The following is a 13,121-nucleotide window of genomic DNA, read 5'->3' as shown; positions in this document are numbered from 1 at the left end:
TTGGTATCCGTGCCGAACACTGCCCAAAATATCAATTTTTTCATACCCCCTTTTTCTCAGTCTCCCGATTTAATTTCTACTGTCCCCTCCTCTCCTGACCTCGGATATTTCCAATCCAGACCACGATCCCCTCCTATCCCCATGAGAGATCCCCCCCATCCACGTCATGCTCTTCCTACTGTCCCCCGTGACCCGGACCTCAACCAAACATTTTCTGCCCTATCCCCATTTTCACCAGACAGTCGCTACCGTCGGCGAGGACGCACAGCAGGGAGGTGGAACAGGCAGTCAATGGGATTCCATAGCCTCTAAAGGAGAGGAATGGAACCCAGGGGCTTAAAGTCCAGTCAGCGCCAGGCCGGTGGGAAGATGGACAACCAAAAAAAGCAGGCCGGCAGCTGGGCATTGGGCGCGGGAAGACAGAGGAGGGACAGGTGGGAGGCAAGGGGCGAGGTGGTAAACACGGATAGACAGTGAGATGTCCCACGCTTCATTCTCTCGAAGTGCAACAGCTCGCGAGGCTATATGCCTTTGCGCCGGTGAGCAGGAAGAGGAGAAAGCTTCAGCAGTGGCGGCGGAGTGGACAGTAGGGAGGGCATCGAACTGAGAAATCGAACGAACAACACCAGCCTCGACGTCCAAATAAAATCATGAGCCTCACTCCAAGCCGCGCCCACCATACCCTCCCCCTCCTTCCCTCCTGCACCTTCTCACCCCCTATCTCCCCCCCCCAAAAATCCTCAACCACTAACCTCGGGCCGGCCCCTCTTGCTCCCAGCACATGCATCCCGATCCCGTCCCCCTCCCTCCCCTCGCACAAGCCAACCCCCATCCCAACCCCCATCCCGCACCCGCACCCGGCCCGCGCAAAGAACGTCTTATCTCCCATCCCGCCCCCTCACCCTCACCCGCTCTGACGCCATCCCATCCCAGCCCCGAGACCCCTATCCCCGTCTATAAGTCCCCGTTTTGTCGGCGTGAGGGCGCGGGCCGTATTACCGCGCCGATGTGGCCGGGGGGACGGAGATTAGAGGTGTAAGCGCTGGTAAGGGGGGGTGAGGGGATTTGTTTTGGGGGGGTGGTAGGGGATGGGTGGTGTAAGGGGTTGGTAAGCCCTAATGGGAGGGGAAGGGGGGTATAGGCAGGGAAGGAATATCAGGAGTAGTGGTGATAAGCATGAGCTCCGGGGGGGTAAACAGGGAGGGAGGGATTCAGCGAACAGACCAGGCCAGGCCAGGCACGGATAAGCAGGCACGGAGGGGGCATCGAATAAACAGGACAGGGAGGGGATCAAGATGGAGGAGGGGGTGGTTTGTAAGGCAGGGTTGGCGAGTGCCGAGGATGGAACACGATCGCGCATCTCTTGGGGAGGGAGCGATGTGATGCTGATACTGTTATGCCGTGTCAGTCAGTTTGTTAGTTGGTCAGTCTGTGTGTGTGTAGTATCAACCGCCTCGCCTCGCCGTAGCACCAGCGCTTGCCCACGCCGACCGACCGGTGAGAAGTCGCAGCGGCTCACCCGCCCCTTCTCTCTCCCCGCCGCCTCGACTCACGCCCTCCCCGCCGCTGCTGCTGCGCCGCCGCTCCGTACCGTGCATACAAGAACCAAATAAATACCCGCGGCCCGAGAATGACAAACCGGGGGAATACACGTGCTAGACCCATACGTAAACCAAGTATCCGTAAGACTCGCCCAAAAAAACACATCGACATTTTTCTCGGTCCCCAAATCAATAATCCCCGTTCCGTAAATCGAACGATTTTCATCCCCAAGGTCCAAATCCAAGCACAGTCCCCCCCAATCCAAGCCCACCCCCCCCCCCAACTCTGTGAAGAAGCCTAGACCTCATCACCTCGAAACGCACCATGCGCCGCCCGCCCTGTCCGCGTCAGCGCTGGATGGGGATGGGTGTTTGAATCGAATCTGGTGCAAGTGCAACAATTTTCCCATTCGCTATTATTCCCCATTCCCGCAGCAGTCAGAGCGGCCCTGGCACAGCGTATAGTATAGTGGAAGGGGGGATGGGTATCTGCAAGGCGGGGCGGGCCCTGAACTGGACCGGCACCGCACCGGGAGGTGGAGTGGGAGTGGAGTTGGGAAAAGTGAGGATGGGCAGGGCAGGGGCGCGGAGTTGACGGAGCTATGAGTATCCGCCGCCCTGCGAGCTGGCAAGGCGACAGGACAGGACAGGACAGGCAGGGCAACACAGGGTAGGGAAAGAAGGGAAGGGCAAGGCAGGGCAGGGCAGCTCACCCTGTTGGCGCCGCTCGTCCCGCCGTTGAGGCGGGCAGGGCAGGGTAGGGGAGCTGTTTGTGGTGTATGTGGGTTGGGTTGGGGTGTGGGTGCGTGGGCTGCGTGGGTTTACTTGCACGTGTTTAGCATGAACGGGTATCAATCCCTTCTTCAGCGCCGCCAGGGTAATCTAAAGCATATCGACGACGTGTGGAAGACTCCCGGGATCTCACACCGGTTCTTGGTGGAGCAGGGGACCGTGCGAGGTACGTTTGCTGATTTTTTTCTTCTTGTTCTCTTTCTCGATTTGTCTCATCTCCAACAATGAGTGAGTGAGATAATAGCATCTTACCACTATTTGCGCGTTTTTGGCACGCGGTTTGAGGGTGGGGTCAGGGTGTATGTCTAACTGTCTAACTTGGGGAAAAAGCAGAGCAACGACGCGTTCTCTTTGGTGGATGTTTTCCGGTTGACGTGCGCGTTTTGGCATATCAGACTCCTCTTATACAACAGGGATGGCATACGTATTCCCATCCCCATCCCCTGCCCGCCCATCCCATAACCCATATCCATACCCATAGTGGTTGCTCCGTCCTGTCGAATTCGCACACATCCGTACGTACATCACACCTGTGATGGGAGGGGCGTTAGGGTTAACCTCGGCGTGGTTGTGGGTACAGCGGGGCGGCTACGATGCCAGGGGCTACTAACTACGGCTATCACTCGCTTCACTTCACTCTGTTTTCGTTTCGCCTGGTTGGGCTTGGGGGGGAGGTGGCAGGGGCTCTATTCTTGCCATCTTGCATCTGACAGCCAAGACAGGGGGGCAGGGGAGGGAGGCCGCAGAGGCGTGAAGGTCTGCTTCTTTTGGGGAGAGGTAGGGGAGGGGGGAGGGAAAGAGGGTCCGCATTATCTGGGTGCTTATGTTTTTGGGCTGGCTGGCTGGCTGGTGGATGTAGGGATGGGTTGGAAGCATGTGCGTGTAGTACTACTACCGTACTTGGGGTACTGTATGTATGCGTAGATTACCTGGGATGGAACGGTCGGTGATGCTTCGGTCGAGGATGGCGCGAAGGATGCGGTGATGGGGCAGGCACGACCGACCGGCGCGAGATGGTCAGCACGGCGGTATGCATGTTGCCGCTGTGCTGTTTTTGGGGAGTTATATTTGCGCAGTGGGTGGGATTGGAAGGTGCTGTCTGTCTGCAAAGGTGCGAAGAATACGCGCATCCTGTGCACCGTACGTATACTGTACTTCGCACCGCCGCTGTACTCCAAATCCTCTATACGACGCCCTACAGTACCCTTCCTCTATACGGCAAACGCCTCCCTCCTCCGTACCTCTCCCTGCAACGCCATCCAGCTTACTACACAATTATCAACCGCCGATCCACAAGCCCAGCCATCCATCCAGCCCGGCAACAGCCACCACCCCCCTGCCCCCCGCCCCCCGCCCCACTCCACCCCTTCCTTCCCTCACTCACGCGAACAGGGATCCACGTACGCGCCTCTCCTCTCTCCCCCCCCACTGCGACCGTTTCAGGATCGTGCGACTGTGCGTGTCTTGGCGGGGAGGAAGGAAGGGAGGGTGGTGGGTGAGGTGTGCCAAGAGCGCCCCACGAGGGAGCTAGGACACGATGGGGAGGGGAGGGACGGGTTCGGAGGGTTCGGCGCTGACAGGAGAGGGAGGGATGGGCTGGGTGGACAGGATAGGATGGGGTGGACAGGGTGAGCTTGTGTGCTGGGTTGGGTAAGCGCGGGAGGGAAGGGGGTGGATAGGTGATGGGCGAGGGTGAGGTTGAGGATGAGATGGGCGAGGTGCGGCGGGCGGCGTGGCGGATGTGAAGCCTGCCTTGCCTGGTCTTGCTCGTGGGTGGTAGGGAAGGTGGTATGCGTGTGCGTGTGCGTGTGCGTGTGCGCGCGCGCGATCTTATCTTAGATCTCTGGGACGGCTGGGATATGGGTGTATGTATGTGTGGGATGGATGGTATGTATGGGATGTTGTGTGGTGCTTGAGTGCTGCTGTGCTGTGCTGTGCAGTAGTAGTACTCTATTCTACAGTACGGCGGGGGGATGGGATAGTCGGTCTGGGTCGCTGGCTGGATGGATGGCTGGCTGCTGGCTGCTGGCTGGCTGGATGGCGGTGATAACGCGATACGCACGCACGCTCGAGATGAGATGAGATAAGATGGGCCGATAGAGAACGAGCAGAATAGCTACGAAGTTAGTACAGTAGAGTAGATGCAGACACCTCCGCGGAAGTGCACACTGAAAGTAAGTACTAACTATAGTACAGCAGACTTATGATTTCCCCATCATCGGCCCATCTACCCATCCATCCATCCATCCATCCAGTCCAGTCTGGTCTCGATTCGTCTCCACTACCACCATCCATCACATCACCACTCACCTCCTCCCCTCCCTCGCAACAACTCCCACCCCAAGCAATCCAACGCGAATTTAAAAACCCGTAGTGCAGTGCACACACACACACCACACCCTGCCCAACTCCACTCCCCATCAACCGGTACATCCCTCCCTCCATCCATCCCCCCTCCCCTACCTCAACACCCGCCATCACGCAAGTAAATAAGTCCCCGGCTAATCAACCCCTCTGTTTGAGATACAGCTCCCCCCCACCCTTCCTCTCCACATTGCATCCATCTAATTGGCCCTCTTCAGAGAGAAGAACCGCGCAAGTAACTCACCTGTACCCCCGGCCCTCCTGCCTCTTCCGCCCTAGAGAACTCCCCTGTACACTACATCACCCTACCCTAGCTGTCTGTCTATCGTGTCGGTCGTTCCCTGCCTGTCCGCCGTTCCTTCCCTGTCTATCCGTCCCCCATCCGCCGATGTCCGTCCTGTCCGTCGTGAAATGCCTCGTTCGCTTGTGCTGCGTACCGCCGTGCCCGTACGTACTCGAAGGGGATGGAAGTGTGATACACAGCTTCGTACGTACAACGATGCGAATACATCTACATCTAGTACCGTAGTAGCCCAAGTCCAAGTCCATAAATTACTCTACATATACAATTACCAAACCCTCCCCTCAGCCGCGCGCCCATGTAACCCCAATATCCCCATCCATCCCCCATCCCATCCCCCTCCCCATCAAATTCCCACCAACCCCAACCCCGTCCCCCTCGCATCCGCATCGCAGAAAAAGCGCATCGCATCGTACTCGCATCGCATCGACATCTCTCCCCCCTGCTTTCCACAACCACCACCACCACCACCACCACTACCACTACTACCACCACACAGACACACACACACACCCCTCGGCGCCCCCGATGCCCGCCGACGATCGCAGAAGGGGAGGGGGGAGGGCGCGCTTACAGACCGTCCGTCCTGTCTTGCTTTGTCTCACCCTGTTGCTGTTTTTATCCAGCCAGCCTGTGATGGAGGGAGGGTTCGTGTCGCGCCGGGATAAAGCTGGGCCGACCGGGGCCCCACTTACCCACTTTCCGTCCATGTGCGTGCTACCCTACCTACTCTAGGACAGAAGAGAAGAGAGAAGAGAGGACACCTTCCGTTTCTGACCGGGGGGACCCCCTACCTTACCTATCCACCACCCACTTGCCTGCCTTCCTTGAACTTGACGATGGGTGGATGTGGATGTGCATAAGATGGAGATAGGGATGAGCGCCGCCTCCGCCGCGGCGACCGTTTTTTCCCGCCCCTTCTACTTTCACTGTTCGACCACGGCGAGGCGTGTGAGCAGGGATGGATGTGGCTATACTTAGCTAGAAACTGTGGGAATGTGCGCATCGCTGCCCTGTGGGTGTTGGCGGCGCAGGTGGGTGGGCGGTCTAGATTCGCGAGGACGCGTGGGATGGGGGATAACGTGATTGGGGGGTTTGTTGGGCGGGTGTTTTGGGCGGAGGAGAGGGAGAGAACTGCCTGAATGGGTGGCGGAGATGACTTGCCACTTTTGGAGGCGGGAGGTTGATTTTGTGCATGTGCTGTGCTGTGCTGTTGTTGTTGTTGTTGTTGTTGTTGTTGTTGTTGTTTGCGGTGAGTACTTCTTGTGGTCGTAGCTTACACACGCTGTGGCGGCGGTGAGGTCGCGATTGCGTAGTCGAGTGTGGATGGTAATGTTTCTAGCACATTTAATATATCTGAGATTGCCACACAGACCTATTGCCTCCCTCCCTTCCTCCCATCCCTTTCAGCCGCCACAGATATCGCGATCTGCGCAGAGATAGATAGACGTCACGTCACCCAGCAAATCAGAATTCACCCACCCCTCCCATCCCATCACCCATCACCCATCACCCCCAGCCGCCACTCGCAAGTTCGGCCGCTGCCAAACCAGACTCGCAAAAGCGTCTATCCGTCACACATAGCCACGGAGTAGAGTACTGTAATGTATGTATTGCACTGTACTATACAGTTGCATGCGACTGCACATAGTCGGACACCGCACCACGAATTAGCCGTGGCCTCTCCTCGGGACGCCTCCAAGCGGCTGACATGCGGGTGGCCGGGGAGAGAGGCGAGGGGATTGGTGGGATGGGGGGTGTGGGTGTAGAGGGAGGTGTGTACTGTAGAGTGAGTGTACGAGTGTGGGTGTGTGTGGGTGGGGAGAGTTGGCCTATCACGTGAAGAGAGATAGAGTGGTGGGTGTGCTGAGTACGTATGTGGTGAGTGAGGTGTGTTGGGGGCGTATGTATGAAGATGGGTGTTGATGGTGAATTGGCGGGTGGTCGGGATTGGGGGATCGGAGTTTATGGAGGTAAGGGGAGGGATGAAGGGATGACGGATGCAGGGAGGGAAGACAAGGCAAGGTAAGGTAAGGTGAGGACTGAGGGTTCTCTCTCGATACACAGAAGCAAGTAGGGAAACAGGCAAGGCAAGGTAAGGACTGAGGGTTCTCTCTCCCTGCGTGCGTGTCTGGGGGGGTGGCGTGTGCGTCTGTGTGTGCTGCGTTGTTTCCTACTGTATCTTCCTACTCACATGTACGGCGGGTGAGAGGGATGTTGCGTTGCGGGTCTTGTCTTGTCTCTGGCGTGTCTCTGGCGTGTCTTACTACGACGATGTCTTACTTCTCTGGCTCCTCCCTCCCTCGCTCGTTCCTCGTATCCCTGCCATATTTTGTCATTCCACGACCCGCTTTTTCTGGCTGTCGACGCACCCCTGTCTCTAACTACTAACCTCCCCCAAACACCCCTGTCCCCTTTGGTTCGAGTACGGGACCCACCTTTCACTCCTTGCAATCCCCTGCAATTTCGAGTACTTTGGCTGTACGGGGGGGGTGTACTGTGGGTGTACTCTGGCTGTACTCAACTCTACTCGACTCTACTCAATCTGCTCAATCTACTCTATCCACATCAACATCCCAGGCAGCATCCGCCATCCGCCGCTCCCAAGACGCGCCCGCCGGCTAGAAGAAGGGCCAGGATTAATCTCAACGGTCGACTACTGTGCGCTCTGTTGCTACTATACAGCTATACAGACAGTCCACTCTGCTACTTGACTACTCTGCTACTCTGCTACTCTGCTACTCTACTTACGGCCTCCTCTACTACTCTGCTACTACCTACTACTTCCACCTCCACCTGCTACTTCCACCCACCACCATCCACAAAAACCACAACCAACAACAGCCACCAGCCAACCCACAATCACCCTCACCCTCACCTATCCCATCCACCACACCCACACCTACCCCTACATCCACACCCACACAACCACATACACCCCCCCACACCCACACCTATCTTTGCTCCTTCCTTCCCCCCTCCCATCCCATCCCATCCCTTCCCCCACCCCTCCCCTCTCAAATTCCCAATCCCGTCTCCCCCGGTCCTTTCTCCTCTCCCCCTCCCCCCTCCCCATCCATCCTCACCCCCCCCAGTCCCTTTCCCACGCCCACCGTCCATACTTAAAGCGACCCATGTCCCCTGCTTCCCGCATGGCATGGTCGACCGTTGACAAACCCTTCCACTTCCACTACCTTACTACCTCACTACCTTACCCCCTTCCCCCTCCCACCTTCCCACACTCTTCTTTTTCTTCTCTCCACTGTCGCTCGCTCACAGTGCCACCACACACCGCCCGCCTACCAAGTTTTCACGCAAGACACGCCAGACACAGCCGAACCCGCCCGCCCAAAACAAAAAATCCTCAAGGTACCTGACGCTTCCCGCACCGCGCAGTAGTCGTGCAAGGTACTTACTCCCCCCATCCCCCCTCCCATCCCCCATCAACATCCCCTACCTTACCTTACCCTGCTGCCCACACCCACCCACCTTCCACCACCACAACTACCACCACTCAACCCCATCAACGTCAAAACGCGACAGGCATTAACTTTTTGTTACCCACAGGAGCAAGCAATCGCAACCACACGTTTTGCCACTGCCAAATATAATCAACCAAAAAGTGAAGCTATTCACAACTCTCGTTACCTATCCCACCGTCAAGTAACGCGTGCGTAACGGTCCTTTTCCACACGGCCCGATTTCACTATCTGTCGAGTCAAGCACCATCAAAACTTATCTCCACGTTTCTCACGTTACGCGACGCGACAAAGGGTAGAAAAAAAAACGCGAAAAAATCGGGGTTCATCGTTCCGCGCTACCCCAACCCCGAGTCCTTGCAACATATAGTTACTTCGAACGAGTTACTCAATAAAAGACTCGACGTTTCAGTTTGTCCCACGACCTGAACGACTCGACGCTCTCTCTTCACCCAAACATCCTGCCGACTCCACGCGCACCCTTCTCTCGTTATCAGTCTACCGCCAAGCACTCGACGAGACCTATAACCCGGCCAGACCCTTCCACACGCCCAAAAAAAAGTCCCTTGTCAAGTCGTCGACAAACACACCTCCTCCCATCGCGACAGCTACAAGTCGCACGCGCGCGCATTCCCGAATAAATAATTAAATAGTCGACGCTTCTTCTCACGACCCCCCTCTCCGCGCGCCTTGCTCCATCTCTGCAAGCGCACGACGCGAGGACTCTATCACCTGTCAATGGTTGTTTTTGCTCATTGAGAGTAATTCGCAATGGTGACTGACAAGTATTATTCACAGCAGCATCAGCCGCACCACGCGCAGGGCCCGCCGCCGCAACAACTGCCGCACCAGCGCCCCTCAAGCGTCGTGCACCAGCAGCAGCAGCCGCCCGCGCCGCAGCAGCAGCAACAACAGCACTCCGGTGCCTACCAGCCCTCCCACGGCCTGCCGCAGCAGTACGGCCAGAACGGCACCGGCCAGGTTGCCCAGCACCCGCAAGACGTGCCCTACTACACTCACGCGAGCCCATACAGCACGCCCAGCGCGACAGGCACCTATACCTCCGCAGGTGAGTTTGCGAGAGATCCCACGGCGCCGCCTGCGCAACAACAGCAGCGACTGACGAGCGCAGCGGCAGACACGCCCGACATCATCGCAGCCGCAGGCATGGCGCGCCCTCTCTACCCCCCGATCTACCACACCCCTCAATCGAACTCGCCCGCGTCCGTAGCATCACCATCGGGCCACGACCAGCACGGTCGCCAAATCTACTCCCAGCCTCCCTCGCAGATGCAGCAGCAGCAACCAATGTACTACCCACCACCACCCCAAACATACCCGCCCATGCCGCAGCAGGGTAACCCCTCGCCGTACGGTCAGCAGCAACCACAGCATCACCAGGGAATGGGCCCGCAGTCGAATCTGCTCATGTCACACCCACAGGCGCAGCACCAGATGCAGCACCCCGGCCAGCACCCACAGCAGATGACCAGCAGCCCGCGCGTCACCAAGATGGAGCACCCACCCCAACAACAACAGCAGCGCGCCGCCCCAGCACCCCCACAGGGCCAAGCACAACCCCCACACACACACCAGCACATCCCGCCTGCCACCAACGGCGCACCACCTCTCCCAGGGACCGGCGTCAACCCCTCCGCAGCTCCTGGGCCAATCCCAGCCACAACCCCTCTCGTCGTCCGCCAGGACGGCAACGGCGTCCAATGGATCGCCTTTGAGTACTCGCGGGACCGCGTCAAGATGGAGTACACCATCCGGTGCGACGTCGAGTCCGTAGCCGTCGACTCGCTTGCCCCCGAATTCAAGACCGAGAACTGTGTCTACCCCCGCGCCTGCTGCTCCAAGGACCAGTACCGTGGCAACCGCCTCGTCTACGAGAGCGAGTGCAACACTGTCGGCTGGGCCCTCGCCGAGCTGAACCCCTGCCTGAGGGGGAAGCGCGGTCTCATCCAGCGCGCCGTCGACTCGTGGCGAAACAGCAACCAGGACCCGCGCCTGCGCTCGCGCCGCGTCCGCCGCATGGCGAAGATCAACTCCCGCAAGCTCGTGCACGCGGCACCGCTCGGCCTGCCGCCGGGAGCACCACCGGGACCGCTACCGGTTCAGCAGCAACAACAGCAGCAACAGGGGAAGATGGGCGCGCAGATGCATCATCATCACCAAGCGCATGCCGATGGAGCAGCGGCGCCGAATGGCGATGACGGAAGTGGTATGTTTCACCAGATGTGATGCTTTTCTCCCCTTCACACAGCCCAAACCCCCCCTCCCTCACGTTAAAATTTGAGGATTGCGATAAAAATTCTTTGTTATGATACCACACACACACACACACACATCTTTTCGTCATACATTTGCAAATGTTTTTGTTTGGACCCCCCTCAGATTTCCGTGCTCGTGCACCACCATCATCTACTTCCCTTCTTACGCGCTGCGCTCGGCCCGATGTGGCTCATTTTTGTCTTCTCTTGTTCTTTCAAACTCTGCTTCTCTAGGGCGCCTGCGGGCTGGATTTTGTTTCATCTCAATCTGATTGATTCTGTTTGGCTTTTTTGTTCGATTCTCTCGGCTCTTACACATTTGTCTTTCTGCCGCACATCTTGTTTCCTGCTTTGTTCGTTTTTTTTTTTTTACTTGTATTCGCTGGATACCGTCTACAACGTGGCGCGCGGAACGGCGTCACTTGGTGGGGGTGGCTGGTGCTAGTGCTGGTGCTATGAGGGATATGTCAGGGCGGAATAGGATTAAGGATCTGGAAATGGAAAAGAGGGAAATTGGGAAAAGGGGAGGCGGATTTTGCTTGTATACTAGAAATTTTCCCACGGAGCCGAGCTGCTGCACTGGTCGCCCTGTTGTGCTTTGCTGCTGCTTGCCTTTTTTTGTGGCGGCGCAGACACACACATACCCGTCGCGGCGGGCGCAGAGGGGGCTGTCCTGCGCTGGCTGGCTCGTTCTGTCTATTCCATCCATCCACACCGTCTTACCTGTCGTCTCATATCGTCTGTCACGTCATCCGTCTGAACACGTTTTGAGGATTGTTGTGTAGAAATAGGCTAACGCCGTCCTGTCTCCGTAGGCCCTCCCTCCCCCAACAACGTCGTCGACGACATGTCCATGTCCATCGACCCGGCCTCCAATTACCCCCCACGGAACCCAGCATTACCGGCATCATCGACAGCAACAACGACAACAACAACCCTCCCCATCCACCCCCCCGCCACCGCTAACACCACCATCACCGCCCCCCCACCTCCCCCCTCCGAACCCCTCAACCCCTCCCTCTTTCCCCCCATCCTCCCCCCCGGCAAATCCCCCAAATACCTCCACATCCCCATCTCCACCGCCACCAAATCCCCTTCCTCCACCCCTTCCACATCCACCGCCCTCACCACCACACACGCCTCGAGCTCAGCTGGTGTGGGTGGTGCGAGTGGGACAGGCGGGGGGTTGGCGCCAAAACACAAAATCCGCGCTGACCTCGCCAGCGTCCGCGTGTCTGAGATCCCGGACAGTGTCCGTAAAGCCGCGAGCGTGTTCGTGCGCAGCTGGCGCGCGGTGTGGGAGAAGCCTGTGGGCGAGGATGGGGAGGATGAGGAGGATGTTGGGAAAGGGGTCGGTGTTAGGGTCCTTGCGTGGCCGGGGTTGAGGGCTAGTGAGGGTGCCAGGGGGGGGATGGGGATGGGGATGGAGGTTGTGATTCCGAGGATGGGGAGGGCGAGGAGGGCGAGGGAGAGGGGGCTGAATGAGTTGGCGTGGAGGTTGGCGTGGGTGGGGACGAAGAGGGTGGGGGGACGGAAGGTGCTGCTGCAGAGATGTTGTGAGTATTTTCTCTCCTTTCTTTTTCTTTACTTCTCTTTTCTTGGCCTTTCTTTTGGGAGGGGGGTTGATGGCGATGCTGGTGATGACGGAAGTGGCAAAGGCTAATGCTGGGTAGTGGATGTGTATCGCACGAAGATCCGAAAAGCGCTTGAGGTCGTGGAGGGCGGGGAGAGGTTCGAGGTGTTTGAGTTGAGGGCTGGGAAGAGGGTTTGGGGGGAGAGGATGGCGAGGGGGAGAAATGGGGGTCGGGAGGAGGAGGTTTGATGGGGGGTGCTGAGGTGTTTGCTAGTATTCTTTCGTTAGATTGTGATTTCTTGGTTGAGTTATTGGGGTCTTGGTTTCTAGCTTCCCCGTTTTTGTTTAGCTTCTGTCGGTTTCTTTGGATAGAGCGTTGGGGGGGTTTTTGGGGGCGAAGGGACGGGATGGGATGGAAGGGGATGGTGTTTTACTTCTTGGTGGGAGCATTTGTCGGATGGATTTACTTGTTTATTGGTTTTTATCTTTACTTATTCTTGGGTGAATGATCTGGAAAAAAACTTATCTCAATTCAGTTATGTATGTCAAAAATAACCCATGGTGCCTGGAACTGGATGTGATGCTTTTGAAAATTCAGGTAGAACGACGAATTGATATTGCTAACTTTTCTTAAAGCTTCCCACTCTACGTACTAAGTCGTTGGTCTTTAGCTGTCTGGTCGAGCTTCACAGCGGATCCAATGACTACTTCGGTCCCCGTAATCATCATAACTTCTATTTCTGACATTGGTGCCTGTCGTTACGAGCTGGTTCAAGTATTATAGAGTTGAGCGCC

The 13,121-nt window shown here is 57.3% G+C and overlaps 1 protein-coding gene across 1 annotated transcript; it reads left to right on the top strand.

The window, feature by feature from the left end:
* Positions 1-8,092: 8,092 nt before the first annotated feature.
* Positions 8,093-12,882, top strand: VE01_10416 (uncharacterized protein). The gene is made up of 4 exons (XM_018279814.2): positions 8,093-8,406; positions 8,566-10,704; positions 11,569-12,309; positions 12,427-12,882. Exons 2-4 carry the CDS (start codon positions 9,249-9,251, stop codon positions 12,573-12,575), a joined length of 2,346 nt encoding a protein of 781 aa, XP_018125299.2. The 5' UTR covers positions 8,093-8,406; positions 8,566-9,248; the 3' UTR covers positions 12,576-12,882.
* The last annotated feature ends 239 nt before the right edge of the window (positions 12,883-13,121 follow it).

This window comes from Pseudogymnoascus verrucosus (assembly GCF_001662655.1).
Source record: "Pseudogymnoascus verrucosus strain UAMH 10579 unplaced genomic scaffold scaffold_81, whole genome shotgun sequence".
NCBI lineage: Eukaryota > Fungi > Ascomycota > Leotiomycetes > Thelebolales > Thelebolaceae > Pseudogymnoascus > Pseudogymnoascus verrucosus.
This window is presented reverse-complemented; position numbering and strand designations above follow the sequence as displayed.